This window comes from Typopeltis vanoorti, chromosome 13 (genome assembly GCF_054136105.1).
Source record: "Typopeltis vanoorti isolate ZY-2024b chromosome 13, IOZ_Tvanoo_1.0, whole genome shotgun sequence".
NCBI lineage: Eukaryota > Metazoa > Arthropoda > Arachnida > Uropygi > Thelyphonidae > Typopeltis > Typopeltis vanoorti.
This window is the reverse complement of record NC_143561.1, coordinates 41,960,130-41,981,022: the sequence shown is the minus strand read 5'-3', so window position 1 is coordinate 41,981,022 and position 20,893 is coordinate 41,960,130. Positions and strand designations below refer to the sequence as shown.

The following is a 20,893-nucleotide window of genomic DNA, read 5'->3' as shown; positions in this document are numbered from 1 at the left end:
AGGTAAACTGTTTTTTTTTTTTTTGGATGCTCTAGGTGGTACTGGGAAAAATGTTTTACAAAATTTGCTATTAGCCAAGTTAAAAACCAAGGAAAAATCGCTCTGGTTGTGGCATCTTCAAGTATAATAGCTACTCTATTGCAAGAAGGTTGAACTGCTCATTCTACTTTCAAAGTACCACTTACAAAAGTGACTAATGATACACCTATGTGCAATATATCATAACAAAGTAATTTGTTGAAATTATTACATAAGGTTTCTTTGATTGTTTGGGATTAATGTACAATGTCCCATAAAACATCTGTTGAAGCAGTTGACAAAACATTGAGGGATATCAGATCAGACAATCGAAGAATGGGTGGAATAACTGTTTTATTTGCTGGTGATTTTCGACAAACACTGCCTATCGTATCCAGCAGAACTAGGGCAGATGAAGTGAATGCCTACCTTAAGAAATTATCACAATGGCATGACATAGAAAAGTTTTCTCTCAAAATCAATATGCATGTTCACCTAAATGGAGACTCTAATGCACATTCCTTCTCCTCAAAAATGTTTAAAAAAAATTGGCAAAGAGATGGAAAAATTATATTAACACACCTAAATATTGAGAACATCGTCCAAACTGTAGATGATTGTTGCACGGTGTCTATCCATAACAGAAAAGTCACCTTCTTGGCTCAGGGGAGAGAGAGCTATCGTTGCACCTCGAAATGACAGTGTCAATAATGGACGATTATTTTATTTTATTTTTAGAGGGACCTGTGGCATAGTATAATTATTAAAAACAACACGTAAGTCCACAGTAACTGGTAATTAGTTTACGGAATTAACAACGCATATAAAGTATATTAATTAAAGGTAACTTTAATGAATAACTTCTATATTTCGGCAACATCACATTGCCATCTTCAGGAACATAAAGATATGGTATGTGCACTCGGGAACTAACACAAAGCAAATGAGGAAGAAAGCTAGAAACTAATATTGTTCCTAAAGTCCTAATGGTGCCCTCTTGCGGGCTAATTTGGCAGTCTTGGCAGTTGGGCTGAAGTTCTCCTAATGAAAGTCTCCCAAATTTGGGGCAGTTTCATGCACCTAAATTTGTTGAGGTTAGGAACGTTTTTTAGAGCTGCTGAAGATTCTTTGAATAATCTTTCGTATTTAAACTTGCTGCGATGAATTATTTTTGTTTTCTTCCAACGAATTTTATGGAGGGTATCTAAGGCATGGTCTGCCAGCCCAGAGCGGCTGTACTGGTGAAACCGGATGTAGTCTTGGTGTTCTGAAATCCTGATATTTGTTGTTCTGCTGTTTGGCCAAAGTAGGACAATTTGCAGCTGCAAGGGACCTGGTATACACCAGGTAGGTCTAGGGGAAGTGGTTGGTCTTTGGTAGAGCGGATAAGGGATGCCAACTTTTTATATGGTCTGTAACAGGAAGTAAGGTCATATTTTTTGAGGATATTGGTTATTTTCTCAGAGGTGCCCTGGATGTAGGGGATGGTGATAGACTTGGTGTAATCTTTATTGTGGAGGGGGGGGTTGTGGTTTACAGGTTTTAGTATTTTTTGGATTTTTTTGGGGTTATAGCCATTGGCTAAGAAAGTGTTGAGGATGTGGTTTAGTTCAATAGTCAGGGCCTTGTCATCTGAGCAGATTAATTTTGCCCCGTTATATAGTGTTTTTATCACCCCATATTGTTGTGAGGGGGGGGGAATTGCTGGTGAATGTATCTGCCAGTGTGGGTGGGTTTTCTGTAAACAGAGAAAACCAAAGATCCATCAAGCTGGCGGGTGATTAAAGTGTCTAGGAAGGGGAGGGTGTTGTTTTCCTCTTTTTCTAAGGTGAACTGGACTCTGGGGTGTTGGTTGTTTAAGTGTGTTAGGAAGGAGTGGAGTGTGTCTGAGCCATGTGGCCAAATAGCAAACACATCATCCACATAACGAAGCCAAATAGTGGGTTTTTGTGGGGAGGAGTTTAAGGCTTTCTCTTCAAATGTCTCCATAAAGAAATTGGCCAAGGGTGGGGAAAGTGGTGAACCCATGGCTGTCCTCCCCTCTATCTGTTTGTAGAACTTTCCTTGCCAAACGAAATAGCCTGAGTTCATTGTGAACTGAAATAGGGCTGAGATATCCGGAGGAAACTTGGCTTGGATGAGCTCAAGGGTTTCTTTGAGTGGGACATTAGTGAATAGGGAGGAGACGTCAAAACTGACCATTATGTCAGTGTGTTGGAGTGTGAGGTTTTCTATACTGGCTTTAAAGTGGGCTGAGTTTTTTATGTGTGATGGTGTGTTGCCAGTGTAGTGTGTGAGCGTTTTGGCTAATTTATATGTGGGGGAATCAATGCCATCCACTATGGGACGCAATGGAACATTTTGTTTATGTATTTTTGGGAGTCCATATAATCGGGGGGGGGGGTCTAGAGTTATAAGGTTTAAGTTTGTTGGTGACTTCCACAGGCCAAGAAGTGACTTTCTTAAGGAGTCTGTGGATAGTTCTAATCTGAGAGCTGGTAGGATTATATTCAATGGGGAGGTAAGTAGTACGGTCTAGTACTAAAGAATTTAGCTTACCTTTGTAGTCTTTCTGATTGAGTACCACAGTGGCGCTTCCCTTATCAGCTTTGGTGATTACTATTTTTTTGTTGTTTTTCAATTCTTGTAGGGCTGTATATTAGTTTTTGGATAAGTTGGATTTTGGAGGTTTGGCTTTAGTGAGAACACCGACTACATCCAGTCTTACGTTGTTGGCGATATGGTTAGGCAAGTTGCGAATTCCACGCTCTATTTGGATCATGATTTCTTCAGCAGGTATCCTTTTAGGAGCTAGGGCGAAATTGTGACCACGTGAAAGTGCAGTGAGTGCTTCAGCCTTTAAAACTGCCGACGAGAGATTGACTACAGTGTTGAGTGGTGGCTGGGGTATGGAAGTAGAAGTCTTTGTCAGGTTTCGTATTTTTTCACGTGCCGACTACGTATTTTTTTCGAATTCCTTTCTTGCCGATGCGCATGAGATGTCATGAAGTATAGACCATAGATCAAGGCCGAGTGTATTCGAAAGCTCTTCCTCTAGCGCCCGTAAGGTTTTGTTTTCATCGGCAAGGAGAACGCGCATCGCGGTAATTTGTTCCCTTAACAGGGCGAAGCTAGCGCGGTTATAAATGCGTAGAGCTTTCTCGGAAGTAAAACGGTGCTTCAATTTGACACAATTAGGGATCACTTTGTTATCCCGGCAGCGTTTTAGGAACGTCAGACGATTTATTTGCCTCGATATCTTCAACCACAATTTGCCGTATTGATGGGCCTTTCGTGCGATTGCATCTCCGTGGATGATCATGATTCTAGAAGCAAGACTTACAAGACAAGAAGATGGCAATGTGACGTTGCCGAAATATGGAAGTTATTAATTAAAGTTACCTTTAATTAATATACTTTATATGCGTTGTTAATTCCGTAAACTAATTACCAGTTATGTCTAACCAACGTATAAGTCTTGCTACTAAGTCCACAGTAATAACTTTAATTAATAAATAAGGTACATATTTCGTACTAAAAATAATAGTACATCTTCAACGTTACAAACAGATGTTTGTAACACTGAAGATGTACTATTATTTTTAGTACGAAATATGTACCTTATTTATTAATTAAAGTTATTACTGTGGACTTACGTGTTGTTTTTAATAATAATGGACGAGTTAATTCTTAATATGGTTAATGGAACTGTTAGTGTTTACAAATCAGTAGATACTTCTGTGGATATAGATGATGCAATTCATTTCACATAAAATTTTTAAATGAAATTAAATTTGAAAATACGTGTTCCTTTGATCATCATCATCAAATTCCTGACATGTACCCTCAAGGGGTGTACAGGATATGATAGTACTACATGAAAAATTTACACCATTACTAACTTCCTATCTATAATTTTCTTCCAAATCAGTCTGTTACTTGTCAAGACTCCAACATTATCAGATCTTATATTTCTATCATCTAAGGCACTTTGTACCATATCATCAATCCACCTATATCTTGGTCTTCCTCTGGGTCGTTTTCCTGCCAACTTGGTAGAGAACACTTGTTTTTCTAATCTTTGCTCGCCCATTCTGTTTAAGTGACCATACCACCTGAGATTAGCTCTGCTAACACATTCCTGGATGCCGACAATGTCAAGTTCTTTCCTAATATCCTCGTTTTTAATACGATATTGCCACCGATGCCATCTGTTCACACCTCTAATCTTTCTCAGGACTTTCATATCTGCAGTCTCTAGTCTTTGGTCAAGTGTTTTACTTCTAACCCAGCTCTCAGATCCACAAGTTAAAACTGGTTTGAACACTGTCTTCTATACAGCTAATTTAGCGTTCCGACTAATTTCTCTCTTATTCCATATGCATTTATTCAATTGACTTCCTAGTATACCAGCTTTATTGATTCTGTTGTCTATTTCCATATTTAAAAGAAACCATCTTCACTAAAAATCGTGCATAAGTAGGTGAAATGTTTAACTTGTAACACAGGTTCTCCTTTCACAACACAGTTGACATTTTCAACGATTCTACCTATTTTCATTGTCTTTGTCTTTTTATTGCTGACCTTCATACCGTATTTATTACAACACTTATTCAATTTAGTCAGGGAATCTTGCAAACTTGTAGCGGATTTATTCAGAAGTATAACATCGTCCGCATAAAGCAAAGAGATGACATTAACATCTCCAATTCTGATATCATGTTTAATACCACTTACCTTCATAATGTGATCCATATAGATAATGAATACCATAGGGGAAATGTACATCCTTGTCTCACACCAGATTTAACATTAAACCATCTTCCTGTACTTCTTTAAATTCTAACTGCTGACTTACAACTCAAATAAAGACTAAGTATTGCTTGATATAATGCCCCATTGACACCATATAACTGTAGCGTATTGAATAGCTTCTTTCTTGGTACATTATCATATGCCTTTTCCAGATCGACAAAACTTAAATACAGATCTTTGTTATATTCCCGTGCTTTCTCAACTATTTGTCGTAAAGTGAAAATCTGATCCTGACAGCCTCTATTTGGCCTGAATCCAGCGTGTTCTTCACCAAGCTTTTCTTCCACAATTCTCAACTATTTTTCAAATATACTTGCATAGATCTTGCCAGGAACACTCAGTAGGGAAATACCTCTGTAATTCTCACATGCAGTTTTATTTCCTTTTTTTATATATAGGTACTATGAGAGCTCTACTCCAATCATTGGGAATTCGCCCCTCTGCCCAGGCATTCTGAACTATGCAGTGCAGCCACTGTAAGACTTTTATACCACCATACTTCAGCATTTCTGGTCGAATATCATCTATTCCTGCTGCCTTTCCACATTTCAAGCCTTTGATGGCTTTTTCTACTTCAAGTATGGGTATGTATTCCTGACTGCATGCCGTCAGTGTTTTTTTTATCACTGTGCTGTCATCACTGCTTGTTTCATTTAGCAGTTTTTCAAAGTAATTACTCCATACTTCAAGGATATCTTTTTCTCCCATTTTCATGTCACCTTTATCAAATCTAACTCCTTTTACAGCCCTCTTTACCCCATTTCTAAGCTTCTTCAACAACCTTCAGAATATCTTACCACCTTCTTGATATTTATTTTCTATGTTCTTGCCAAAGTCCTCCCATGACTTTTCTTTAGCTAGTTTTACACAGTGTTTAGCTTTCTTACATTTGTTTCTATATTCTCTAAGAGCATAAGCTGACTTATTTGCCAGGAACTTTTGATATGCTTTCTTCTTTTCCCTCACTGACTCTCTAACTTCCTGTGTCCACCATGGAGTTCTGATTTTTCTATCCTTACAGATAACCCTCACCACATGCTTCTCTAGCTGAATCAATCAGGGTTTTCTTCAAGGCTTGCCACTGAATCTCCAAGGTTTGGTTCCTGTTCTCAAACTCTTTCATTTTTTCTTCAATAATCTTTGTGTATTTTAGTCTACAGTTCACACCTGAGAGCTGCTCAACTTTTATTCACTTTAAAACTTTCTTACATGTTATTCTTTTGAAAATAAAATTCAATTTTATCCTGCTCAAGACTAAATAGTGATCATTTCCAATTTCAAATCCTCTGTGCACTCTGGTGTCCTGCACCAGCGAGAAAACATAACTATCAACAATAACATAGTCAATGAGACTTTTCTTATTCCTTGCCGCTTCTCACCATGTGAATTTGTGCACATTTTTATGCTAGTAATAACCAGTCCATGTCTTGAGCAGAAATCCAACAGGTATTTGCCATTATTATTAGCTTTGCTCTTTTCTCCAAATTTTCCCAAAATATTTTTGTATGTCTGACAATCATTTCCTACTCTGCTATTTAGATCCCCAACAAGGACCAACCCTTTCTTTTTCATTGTGTCAGTTGCTTTCTCTAAAGCCTCAAAAAAGGACCATAGGCACGATTAAGTCTCATTGTCTAATTCCCCATTCTGATATTTGCCCACATCACTCTACTTGAGATTGCCTACCATTCAAGAAGATTAGCCTCACATTTTGTGTTGAATACTATGGTCACTCATTCTTTTCCTTGATTGTCATTGCCTGAATATAACATTTTTTATTTATTGCTCAGAAAGATCTCACCAGTTTTTGTCTTTTTTGTTTCAGTCACATCCATTATGTCAATCTGGTACTTATGTAATTCCTCAGCTAGGTCCATTTCTTTGCCATTCAGGCTTCTTATGTTGATAGTACTGATCTTTAACTCAGGTGATGTTGAGTTGGGGTGTGCTTTCAGATTTGTTCCAGTAGCTGACTTTTCGCTATTTGCCCTGGCGAAAACAACGGGCCTTGTTTAACCGGGCGATGTTCCAGCCAGCATGAAATTTTGTCATGTTGTACCATAATTTTATATATTGGTTTAATTCAATAAGAATACAATTTGGTCGCCGAAATCCCAAACTGTCAGCCCATCCTCATTTGTTCAGTATCCAGGTAGATACCCAACAGGGTGCATCAAGAGAAGGTGAGGATTGGACATTAAGTCAGAAGCCCTGGTCGGTTCTCCGCATTCCTTTAAAGGCTATGTGGAGGTCTCCTCTAAGTTATACACCTTTGACCCTTAAGCACCTGAGGTTCCTATTATGTTGCTCTGAAATCTGCATCCACGCCCCAAAAAAATATCTTTGTAATTATTGAAAACTCATTGAAATCATTGAAAGTGAATATGATAGAATCTGTAATATTTACAAGTCCTGGTATCAGAGAAATTGTCTTAATTCCTCAGATACCCTTCATTCCTTCAGACTATCTATTTGCTTTCAATCAGTTACGATTTCCAATAAGAGTTTGCTTTTGCAATGACAATTAATAAAACCCAAGGACAGACCCTTAGATATGCAGGTTTAGATTTAAGAGGTGAACGTTTCGAAATGGGCAGTTATATGTAGCATGTTCTCAAGTTAACAGTCCTGAGAATTTGATTATTTTTGTCATGGATGATGAAACTTCTAATATTGTTTACAAAGGAGTGTTATAATGCTCACAATTCTACACCATGATGAAAACACCAGCACCTACTCAAGTGAATACCCTGAAGTGAACCATTGGCAGTATAAGTTCACCTCAGCATAGCAGGAGGGCTCTCATCTAATAATAATATATTTAGCTTATATCCACAGCTTGAAAACCACTGATTGATAATTGTAGAAATGAACCTGTGGGGAAATTTCACATCATCATCATCATCATCATCAAATTCCTGCCATGTACCCTCAAGGGGTGTACAGGATATGACAGTACTACATGAAAAAATTACATCATTACTAACTTCCTATCTACAATTTTCCTCCAAATCAGTCTGTTACTTGTCAAGACTCCAACATTATCAGATCTTATATTTCTATCGTCTAAGGCACTTTGTACCATATCATCAATCCACCTATATCTTGGTCTTCCTCTGGGTCGTTTTCCTGCCAACTTGGCAGAGAACACTTGTTTTTCTAATCTTTGCTCGCCCATTCTGTTTAAGTGACCATACCACCTGAGATTAGCTCTGCTAACACATTCCTGGATGCCGACAATGTCAAGTTCTTTCCTAATATCCTCGTTTTTAATACGATATTGCCACCGATGCCATCTGTTCACGCCTCTAATCTTTCTCAGGACTCTCATATCTGCGGTTTCTAGTCTTTGGTCAAGTGTTTTACTTCTGACCCAGCTCTCAGATCCATAAGTTAAAATTGGTTTGAACACAGTCTTGTATACAGCTAATTTAGTGTTCCAACTAATTTCTTTCTTATTCCATATGAATTTATTCAATTGACTTCCCACCATACCAGCTTTGCTGATTCTGTTGTCTATTTCTATATTTAGTTTACCATCTTCAGTAAAAATTGTGCCTAAGTAGCTGAAATGTTTTACTTGTTCCACAGGTTCTCCATTCACAACACAGTTGACATTTTCAATGATTCTGCCTATTTTCATTGTCTTTGTCTTTTTATTGCTGACCTTCATACCATATCTATTACAACAGCTATTCAATTTAGTCAGAGAATCTTGCAGACTTGTAGCGGATTTATTTAGAAGTATAACATCATCCGCATAAAGCAAAGAGCCGACATTAACATCTCCAATTTTGATATCAGGTTTAATACCACATTCCTTCATAATGTGATCCATATAGATAATGAATAACAGAGGGGATAATGTACATCCTTGTCTCACACCAGATTTAACATTAAACCATCTTCCTGTACTTCCTTCAATTCTAACTGCTGACTCACAACTCAAATAAAGACTAAGTATTGCTTGATATAATGCCCCATTGACACCATATAACTGCAGCGTATTGAATAGCTTCTCTCTTGGCACCTTGTCATATGCCTTTTCCAAATCGACAAAACTTAAATACAGATCTTTGTTATATTCCCATGCTTTCTCGACTTTTTGTCGTAAAGTGAAGATCTGATCCTGACAGCCTCTATTTGGCCTGAATCCAGCTTGTTCTTCACCAAGCTTTTCTTCCACAATTCTTCTCAACCGTTTCTCAAGTATACTTGCATAGATCTTGCCAAGAACACTCAGTAGGGAAATACCTCTGTAATTCTCACATTCAGTTTTACTTCCCTTTTTATATATGGGTACTATGAGAGCTCTACTCCAATCATCGGGAATTCGTCCCTCTTTCCAGGCTTTCTGAACTATGCAGTGCAGCCACTGTAAGATTCTTATACCACCATACTTCAGCATTTCTGGTCGAATATCATCTACTCCTGCTGCCTTTCCACATTTCAAGCCTTTGATGGCTTTTTCTACTTCAAGTATGGATATGTATTCCTGACTGCATGCCTGGTGAGTGTTTTTTATCACTGTGCTGTCATCACTGCTTGTTTCATTTAGCAGTTTTTCAAAGTAATTACTCCATACTTCAAGGATATCTTTTTCTCCTGTTTTCATTTCACCTTTATCATCTCTAATTCCTTTTACAGCACTCTTTCCTCCATTCCTAAGCTTCTTCAACAACCTCCAGAATATTTTGCCACCTTCTTGATATTTATTTTCTATATTCTTGCCAAAGTCCTCCCATGACTTTTGTTTAGCTAGTTTTACACACTGTTTAGCTTTCTTACATTTGTCTCTGTATTCTGTAAGAGTAAAAGCTGACTTATTTGCCAGGAACTTTTGATATGCTTTCTTCTTTTCCTTCACTGCCTCTTTAACTTCCTGTGTCCACCAGGGAGTTCTGATTTTTTTATCTTTGCACACAACCTCACCACATGCCTCTCTGGCAGAATCAATCAATGTTTCCTTCAGAGTTTGCCACTGAATCTCCAAGGTTTGATTCCTGTTCTCAAACTCTTTCATTTTCTTTTCAATAATATTTCTGTATTTTAGTCTACAGTTTACATCTGAGAGCTGCTCAACTTTTATTCGCTTTAAAACTTTCTTACATGTTATTCTTTTCAATATGAAATTCAATTTTATCCTGCTCAAGACTAAATAGTGATCACTTCCAATTTCAAATCCTCTGTACACTCTGGTGTCCTGCACCAGGGAGAAAACATCACTATCAACAATAACATAGTCAATGAGACTTTTCTTATTCCTAGCCTCTTCTCTCCATGTGAATTTGTGCACATTTTTATGTTGGAACATGGTGTTAGTAATAACCAGTCCATGTCCTGAGCAGAAATCCAACAGATATTTGCCATTATTATTAGCTTTGCTCTTTTCTCCAAATTTTCCCAAAATATTTTTGTATGTCTCACAATCATTTCCTACTCTACTATTTAGATCCCCAACAAGGACCAACTTTTCCTTTTTCATTGTGTCAGTTGCTTTTTCTAAAGCCTCAAAAAATTTTCACTTGTTCAGTAAATCAGGTAGCTTTGCAATCTATCTTCAGTATACATCATTACTCAAAAAATTGCTTCTGTACTCCACTCAGTAGTATTGATAATGTCCTTCAGATGGAAAGACCTGGATTCAAATCCACTCTAGATAAGTAAAGAACTTTTATAAGGGTTTTTTCAGCTAAAGGTTAGTTAGTTAGTTTCAGATATGTAGATATAGCAGGGTTTTCCTCCCCTTCTGGAAACTCAGGTTTTTTCAACCTATATAATAGACAAACTGGACAGTAGAACATGTATATACAGGAATAATGCATTACTGGTACCTCATATCTTTGCAATAATGACTGCTTCAGCCATAATTCCAAACAACATCATTCAAATAACAAAGCATCTGTATTCTAGAATATAATCAGTTTTAGAGTTTCAGTGTGTTAAATTAATATTAACATACAGTTCTTTTTGATCAAATGAACTAAATGAACAAATAAACTGAACACTCTATGAAACGATTTCAGTTTATTTGTGTGTGTGTGTGTGTGTGTTCAAATTATGTGTATATCTTTCATTTTCATTTAACATGTTGGATTCAATGGCTTACCACAGCCAAGGAACTTGGCTTCACAAAAATCTATTGCCAGGAGGTTAATCGTAATCTAATGGCAGGGAAGTTAATCACATCTAAATTGCCCGCATATGCGAGCAATGCCCTCGTACATATATATGTTGCAGAGGAATGGCTGGAGCTGTGAGTGAGGGAAGGAGGTTAATGGTAATCTAATGGCAGGGAAGTTAATCACATCTAAATTGCTTGCATGTGTGAGCAATGCCCTCGTACATATATATGTTGCAGAGGAATGGCTGGGGATGTGAGTGAGGGAAGGAGTAGTTGCATCTTAGGAGATACATGGGATAAACAGTGATAAAAAAGTAGGACATGGACAGGTGTGATGAGGAAATCACAAACAACAGGTGGCATAGGTGTGACTGGTTATAGATCTAAAAGTGAACTGCTGTGTTTATTTACAAATGCCAAGAGTATTGGAAATAAAGGAGATGAATTTGTTTCTTTGACTGAATTTATTTGTCAAAAACTATTGGAATAAGTGAAACATGGTTGGATGACATCCTGACAGGAACAGAAATAGAAAGATACAATGTTTTTTTTTGAGGAGACAAAGGACAAGAAGGGGGGGGGTCATTACAGTCAGATGTTGATAATAGGCAAAGGAATGTGGAGGGTGGTAATGCAGAAATCTATAAGCAATTTGGGTTAGAGAACAAAGGAAGGATAATTAATATGATACAAGTGTGATCTGAATTACTGTAATATAAATTGGAAGGAAGAGATAATATTTAGGATTAAGGTAAATGAATTTCTTCAGAGAAAACTATCTTAGTCAGTATTTAAAGGAGAGTATGCAAGAATTGACTTTTAGATCTGATCATTGATCATTTTATTAGAAGATTTCTTGGAGGAAAGAATACATGTAGAATTACATGGTCAGTGATTATGAGAAGCTACAGCATGCTTGGGCATGAAAAAGGGATATTTAACAACATCAACATATGAATTTATTCCAAAGGTCAAAAGGTAGTCAAATGAATGACTGAAGAGATTAAGCATGAAATCCAGAAGCTAGGTACCATGGAGGCAGCATAAGATTAATGATGGTAATAGTGAGTTGAATGAAAAGCAGACCAGTAAGGTGACTCAGAGTTACTTCAAAAAGACAGCAAAAGTGCAGTATGACAAAAAATTAGCAAATCAGACCAAGAAAAATCCTAGTTTTCTGATATGTGGCAAGTAGAAAGAAGTATGATTATAGTAAAATTATGTTAGGATGAAGACAGTAAATCGGTAACAGCTGCAGAGAACATAGTTGAGGTATTCGGTGAACAATTCATCAGGGTGTAGAGGAAATGGGAGAGAGAGAGAGAGAAAATGGCTTACTTGTGAGTGAGCAGAAGATATAAGAGAAATTTGATAAGCTTGATGTCATGGGGTCTTATCACGTCTCTCTTAATGTTCCAGGGAGTTGGCAGTAGAATTGGTATGCCTGTTTAATAAGTCTTATAACAGCACAGCTCCAAAGAGAATAGAAAAAAAAAGTAAAATTGCTCCACTGCATGAAGGTGATAAGGTTGGGGCTCAACAAATTATAGGCTAATCTGTGGAGTAGTTGTGGTTAAGGTATTGGTGGTTAAGATTAGTGAGAATTAGGTTACAGAAATGGAATTGATAATGGCAATATTCTCTGTGATTGTCAGCATGGGTATGTTAAAGGCAGATCATGTTTTACCAACTTCACATATGTACTACAAAAAAGTGACAAATGTAATGGACAATGCATATATAGTGATATGCTTACATTTTGTAAAAGTTTTTAAATAAAGTGAATTATTATTATAATAATTCACTTTATTTAATAATTCACTTTTAAACTGTTAAATAAAGTGAATTATTATTATTTTTTTATGTTGAGCCATACACGAGAGCTTGGTAAATCAGCCTATAGTATGTTAGTACCATGTATTGGTAGTGAGTTGGGAAAGAAGAAATTTGTTTACATTTGATTTCAAAGCCTATATATATTGCATTCCTTGGGAAATACATCAGGGGAAAGACTATTCCACAATACAGCAGCAGCAAGGATGAAGGAGGAAAAGAAACTTGTTCTTGGATTTCAAGGTGTAATGTGAAGGGATGTTAGGTAGCAGCTGCACGTGTTCCAACGGACTTAGCAATAAGAGGAGGGAATTAGTGATGGTATTTCAGAGGAACATTTGCCATAGAAATATTTATAGAATACACATATTGCAGAAACCAAATGCCTGTGTGAAAGTGGGAGGAGTGAGTTGGTAAGAGATGGGTTATTAATCAATCTAATTGCCCTCCTTTTTGTTAGGGTACCCCACTCCAAATGGGAGAGCAGTATTCAATAGCAGGATGGATTTGTGTTTTGTATAAGTTAACAGCTGTTCAGAGGTGAAGTAATGTCATGAGCAAAAGAGGAATCCTAGTTTTTTAGAAGTTGAGGATGGAATGGTTGTGATGTGTTTATGCCAGGAGAGGCTTGACGTCAAGGTGATTCTAAGAAGAGAAATCTCATCTTGTCTGGAAATTTGAGTGTTGTCGAAATACTAGGAGAAAATGGTTCTTTTATGTGAGAAAAAAAGACAGATCTGGGTTTTACTAACATTGAAGTTAACAAGGTTATGTGCCCCATTAGAAGATGACTTTGAGATTAGAATTGATAGTTCTGGTTGATGTTCTGTAGGTTGAGGTGAGCTGTGTCAAGTAAGATTTATCAAATGAAAGGGAGGAGTGCCATGTGCTGTCATCTGCAAAACTGTATATTGGGTTGGAGGTCAACCGAAGTAGGTCACTGATATATATGGGGGGGGGGGAGGCTAGAAAGTTCAGAATAAACGCCTTGAACAAAAATGATATTAAAGCAACCAATATAACCACAAGAAAGAACATACTAGTAGCAGAGTTATGAAGGTTACTTATGTTTTTATATCCTTTTATGTTCTTTCTTGTGGTTATATCACAGTTGCTTTAATATCATTTTTGTTTTAGGTGTTTATCAGAACTTTCCAGCCCCCCCCCATTGTATAGAAGTATAGAAGGAAGAGGATTGGTGATAGAACAGAACCTTGTGGAACCCTAGCATTAGTTGAGTAATGAGAGGATACAGAACCATCCACCATCACACATAGTGTGCATACAAACAAAGTTAGCAATCCAACTGCAGAAGTCCTGAGACAGACCAAATGATGGGAGTTTGCTTAGTAAGCCTTTGTGCCAGACCCAGTCAAAAGCTCTGGAGATATCAAGTGCAACCACTTCAGATTCACCAAACTTTTCCATGGCATTTGTTTATAGATGGGTGATATATGTGAGTAGATCTCCTGTTGATCGGCAGCGACAGAATCCACACTGGTAGTCATTTATTAGCTGGATGGCTTCGAGGTAGTGCAGTAGTTGGGAAGTAGGTAGTAGTTCTCTCCATTACTTTAGATAAGACTGAAGTGAGTGAGATAGCATGGTAGTTTAACCACAATGATTTGTGGTTCGCTTTTCTTGGGTTGAACATAGGCCAATTTCCAGGCTGTGGGATAGATACCAGTGGAGAAAGAGAGTACATACAGGTTACATGGGATAAGATAGGAGTCAGTTCTGGTGCACAAACCTTCAGGATAATTGGAGGAATGCTGTCAGGACCAGAAGACTATTTTTTGTCTCATTTGGACAATATGTTTCTGGTCTCTTTCTGGCAAAAGGACATAGGGGGGGCATTGTATATTGGGTGGATGGGAATAGTGAGTTAGATCAGTGACTGGCTGTCAGACAGGTATCAGAAAGTTGTATGTGGAGGGGGGGGGGTACAGTATCCTGAAAGAAGAAAGTCACTAGTGGTGGCGTTATGTAGTGGTCTATATTGGGCATTGTTGTTCAATTTGTATATTAATGATAATGGGATGGACTTATCTAGTGATATGCAGCTGTTTGCAGATGATGCAAAATTGGGAAGAGAAATGCAGAGTCAAGCAGATATTATAGCTTTACAAAAGGACTTGAATAGATTATGTGAATGGGCAGGTAAATGGAATTATCAGTTCACCTACCTAACGCCTTTTTTATTCCCGTATATAGAGAGGAGGTGGGGCCGTTTTAGCCCTATCTAACTTTTGGAGACTAACAAATCTCCACTGGTATCCAATCAGAGATAGCAGGCCCAAGGCTATCATTAATTAAGCGGCACACAGTGAAGAGAGATGGCTCAACAAGTGCCACCATCTCGTGGTCCCTAACACTCGTATTTAATGTCTGAAATAATGTGGGTTCTATGGTCAATTTTCTTGAGTTTACGAGATGAAAAACCAGAGTTTCTGGGAGAAAAAACCCGCTTTCCCGTGCCAGAGATCGACTAACTCAGGAACCGGTCAAAAAAAGCTTAGAAAAATTTCTTATAGTCGCCGACTAGATTCGAAACCAAAGTCTTCCTTCATGCGGTCAAGGTGTGCAAACGCGACATCCACTGAGCTATCAGTTCAATGCTGCAAAGTGTAAGTTTTGAAATTTGGGAAGCAACGATGAGATGCAAAGTTGACACTTGGTGGGGAAACTTTAAAGGAGATAGAGGAGATTGAAAGATCTGGGAGTGGTGGCAGTGGACAAGGACATGAAATTCAGGGGCCACATTACACAAGTTGTGAGCTTGTCACATTGGATAATGGCAATGATGTGGAGGACCTTGATGTGCAACAACAAATAGGTTATGATTCCACTGTATAAAATCTTGACCATGTCTCACATGGATTATTCTGCAGAGATTTAGTCATCTGGTTTTCACAGTGATGAGGATATGTTAAAAAGGGTTCAGACAAAATTCAGAAAGGTGGTAACTGGTCTTTGGAATGTGGAGTATGAAGACATATTGAAGGAATGTAATTTGTAAAGTGTCATTACAGTAGTACACACCGTTATAGCAAACTTACTCACTATAACAAAACACTGAAGAAGTCCCAGCCCAAGTCCTAAAGGCTACAATGATGTTTTAAGAGAAATTCACAATAACAAGTATCTGTTTGTTACATGAACAAACATTTCCTTTGGTCTCAAAAAAGTTTATTATAGCGATAGTTAACAGTACAGATATTTTTCTGATGTAGTGTCATTACAGTCAATGAATATCACTAAATGGTAACAGGATAAACTAGAATGTTATTATTTCATTTAAATAATTATTTAACTATCCAAATGTCCATGTGGATGAAATAGCTTCCACTTTGTAACTATTATTATTTCAATGGAATATCAGTGCTGCTGCAACTGTAATGAATATTTTGCATCCATGTTTTGGTGAAATAAATATAACATGACCAGTTGGGTGGTAAAACAGAAGTAATTTTGAAAAAAACACATAAAAGCGTTAACTATGAATACATTTATAAATAAATTACTTCATTTGTTAAAGAATTCATTTAAGTAAATGAACATTAACTAAACAAATAAATTTAGTACCTGTTCAGTAAACATACAAACCTCTAGCAGAGAATCAAGGGAAGAAATAAAAGCTTCTTCAGCTTCCACCATAAAAAATTCACTAAGATGCCGACTTGATAAGGTATTCTCAGCCCTGAATGTTGGACCGAAGCTATAAACTTTGGATAGTGCACTAAAAATTAAAATGTGTTATTTGTTCAAAATAATTTAATTCAATTATCATTGTTAATTACCTTGTTAATCAACCAAACAGAAATAATTAAACTGTATGAATATTCAATAATTTTAACTATCAAAATCTTTTGACTTTTTTTTTTTTTTTTTGACAGTTGCTGCTTAAGGATCAAAGTCAAATCATTTAGATAAGAACTCCACATAATCTTTGAGGAATGCAGAGAATTGAATGGGTCACATGACAATGTCTGAGCATACCTGCTCAGACATTGTCATGTGACCCAGTTTGGTTGAATGAACAAGTATTGTTAGGCAATTTAGTAGCTAACCAAACTACATTCCGTATTTGCTTAAATCAAAAATTTAAGCAAATTCCTTTTTGTTTAAATTTACCTTTTTCTATTTATAGAAAACCTACAAATACTGGAAGACATTTGCACAAACAATCGCACCATTATTCAGCTCAACAATATGGTATCCTGAAAACACCAAACTCACACAGCAAGGGGCTATCTGTTCCAGTGATAATGCTCTTACCAGTGAACTTACATATCCTTCACCACACTTTTTTTGCCAATGGCTCATTGTGGGTTGTAGGCACTCTCACAGAAAAGATTAATGAACTGTTCCTTACACACATTCACAGTTTCTGCACTCACCATACTTTCAGGCAATGCATTCCACTTACCTCTCTCTCTCTCTGCTTGCAAAGAACCTGCTCATCACTTTCTCACATCTTCCTTATATAGCTTCCAGGGAATTGCTTTTTTTCCATCCATCTCCCTCTACTCTCCAAAAAAATCTCTTTCACATTAATTTGATAACAAACCTCTGACCAAATTAAATGCCTCAATCATTCTCTCCTTGTTCTATCCACAAGGCTCTGTAAATTGCATTCCCTCAATCTGTTCTCATATCCCAGATTCCAAAAATATAACAGTGAATCTTTTCTGGACTCTCTCTCTCTCTTTAAAATATCCTCATTCCCGTAAAAACCAGGTGACTTAACCTTATATATGAGGGAACTATAATCTTTTTGTTTTTACATGTTAAGGTGCTTCTCATCATTGCCATAATTAGCTGTCATGCCCTAACAATTTTTAGCAATGTGACTTGAATTAAGTGAGCTTGATTAACATCAAGTTCACTTAATTCTTCATATATCTCTTTCTCACTCACTATCAGTTCCCTCCTCGGTCATATCCTATACATTCATGATCCTCATGATGTCATATTCATATTCACCCTGATAAACTGCTCATAGAATACTTCAACTATATCCTCTGCAACTGGTAACAATCTACCATTTTCACTGACTAACACCATCCTTCCACAATCATTCTTTCTACTTGCCACATATCAAGAGAACTTTGTAGAATTTGACTTGAGTGGTTAATTTCTGCACATACCGACTCATTGCTGTTTACTGACCGAGTCACCTTCCTGGCTACCTTATACTCCTCATATAACTGATTATTACCCTTTATTGTGTGATGTTTCTATAAAGCCTTCTTTTCCAGATTGCATGTTTAATCTCTTCATTCATCCATTTTACTCATAAGACTTTTCACTTCTGGAATACACCCAGACACTGCTGTTGTCAATATCTTTTGATTAGTGGCCACACAGCAACTGTAACCTTTTCTCCCAACTTCTTTCCATGCTATACAAGGGTGGTCTGAAAAGTTCTTGGCCTAACAATGAAAAAACGAATTTATAATTTAAAAATTATTTTTATTTTTCAACATAATGTCCCTTAAGACTAATACATTTATTCCCATGATGCTCCAGTGCCATTATCCCATCCCTGTAGTGGTTCTCAGTAAGATCTGCAAAATATCCCTCTTGTACATAGAGGATAGTAACTTCCTATCAATTGCATTTATGGATTAATGCACAGCACACTTTCATTCAGACACATATATTACAATGGGTGTAGCTCCCAACAGAGTCACTACTTAGACCAGTCTGAACCTTTATTGAGGTCTCATCATTGGGAGCTACACCCATTGAGATAACTGAAAGTTAAATCAATGTATAGGTTACGCATTTTCCACACACAAGAGCAACAAAACAATGCATTGAAATATTATTATTAAAATATTGTGGATAAGAAACAGCTGCAGAAATTTTTATTTCGTTAGAGAATAAATTACCAACATAAGCAGTGGTTGGGTGAAAAAACAACAACAACAAAACAATAATATAATTTCTTGTCTAGTATAATTAACTCTCTAATCAAGCAAACAAACAAAAAAAAAACACTATTCTGCAACTATCTATGAAATCCATAGTATTTTAATAATATGGTAATACATCAGTAACCAGTTGTTAATAAATTCTAGTTTCCTTTACATGTGTGAAACCATTAATTAAAAAATAGTATGCACTACAATCAATTTAAATAGTTTTATTTCTTGAATCATGTTAAGCCCTATGAATCTTCAGCAAACAGACTGTATATGCATATATCTAAGTTTTGGAAAGTAATTTCAATTAGTTATTTATAATTTATTTATTTTTTTAAATTTCATAACTAAACTAACTTTTCCCCAGAACTTTAACATGACTTTGCTCAGCTGCAGCTGAGACACATGGAAGTATGCACATATGCTGTAAAACTAGTTTCCTTTACATGTGTGAAACTGTTATTTAAAAAATATTAACAATCAAATTACTAGTATTATGGCAATACATAATTTTTTTGCTTGTATGCATAAAATGTGTTTTTTTCATTACTTTAGCTTTCAATATTTTCACAGTTCTAGCTCCTACTGATACTTCAATAAAGTGGAAAAGAGTTTGAGCAGTGACTCTTCCCATAATGTACAGCAATATATGTGTCAAAAAGGAAGATACAGTGCATTATCAGATGCTGAATAACTGATGTGAAGTTAACCATCTTTACACATGAGCAGTATGGTCATTAAGATATTTCACATACAAACTTTGTTTGCTTAGACTTGGATAAAGGATGAAAACAATATAAATTCTTGTCTAGTATAATTTACTTTTTAACAAATTGAAAAATTTTCTATACATGGGTGGTCTAAAAAGTTCTCAGTGTAACAATGAAAAAACGAATTTATAATTTCAAAATTATTTTTATTTTTCAACATAATCTCCCTTAAGACTAATATATTTATTCCAGGAATGCTCCAGTGCCATTATCCCGTACCTGTAGTGCTTCTCAGTAAGATCTGCAAAATACCTCCCAACAGCTGCAATCACCTCTGGATTTGAAGAAAAACGCTCACCAATGAGGAAGATTTTTAGTTTTGGGAAGAGATAGAAGTCAGAGGGAGCCAAATCTGGGGAACTGGGTGAATGTTCCAACAATTCATAGTGCAGATCTCTTAATTTTCCCATTGCCAAAACACCTTTGTGGGCAAGTGCCTGATGAAAAATGATTTTTTTCTTCTGCAAACCGGGTCTTTTCTCATGAATTTTTTCATTTAGTCTGGTTAAAAGCTTGGAATAATATTCCCCAGTTATTATTTTACCCTTTTCAAGATAATTAATAAACAAAATGCCTTTAGCATCCCCAAACACCGATGCCATGACCTTGTCTTCTTTGGCACTGAACAACCGGCTTCTGTCCATTGTTTTGACTGCTGTTTGGATTCTGGTGTGTAATGGTGAATCCAAGTCTCATCCATAGTAATAATCGACACACAAAATCAGTTTTATTCTTGTTAAAATGCTCTAAGCACTGTTCAGAGATTTTCACGTGAGTGCATTTTTGATCTGCCTGGTACCTATCTCGCGCAAAGCTTTTTCATTTGCAATTTTTCATGCAAAATATATCCTACATGTTCTTTTGAAATGCCTATAGTCTCAGCAATTTCACACACTTTGACTTGCCCGTCATCCAATCCAATACCATATCATGCGCTTGATCAATGATTTCTGGTGTTACACTTTTGGGACGTCCATGACGTGGATCATCTTCAAGGCTGGTACGGCTGCGTTTAAACTCGGTAGCCCATTTCTTAATTGTTGAAAATGAAGGAGAAGAGTGCCCACAAACTTTTATGAACTTCAAATGAATTTCTTTTGGCGTTAAACCTTCTTTTACAAAGAATTTTATAACAACATGATACTCAATTTTACCCATTTCAAGGGATACAGATAACACTCTGGCTTCCGACAGTTGTATAAAAAAAATACTTGATAGAATGACTTGCAATTTCACATCTATGCTTATAACAGATGTACCAACTTTGAAAAAAAAAAATCTTGCTGATAGTGTTGCCATTTATGATTGAAGCTGAGAACTTTTCAGACCACCCACATAAGATCTGACAATACTGTGTTATAATGGATAAAGGACTAATTTTTCCCATTTTTTTTAAATTTTAT

General features: G+C 36.6%; 1 protein-coding gene across 4 annotated transcripts in view; it reads right to left on the bottom strand.

The window, feature by feature from the left end:
* AsnRS-m (asparagine--tRNA ligase, mitochondrial) overlaps positions 1–20,893 on the bottom strand; it is a 202,884-nt gene that overhangs the window by 98,040 nt on the left and 83,951 nt on the right. For all 4 annotated transcript variants that reach the window (XM_090402537.1, XM_090402539.1, XM_090402536.1 and 1 more), the window contains exon 7: positions 16,397–16,529. In XM_090402537.1, coding sequence (XP_090258663.1) covers positions 16,397–16,529 — 133 coding nt within the window. The remainder of the gene's footprint in view (positions 1–16,396; positions 16,530–20,893) is intronic.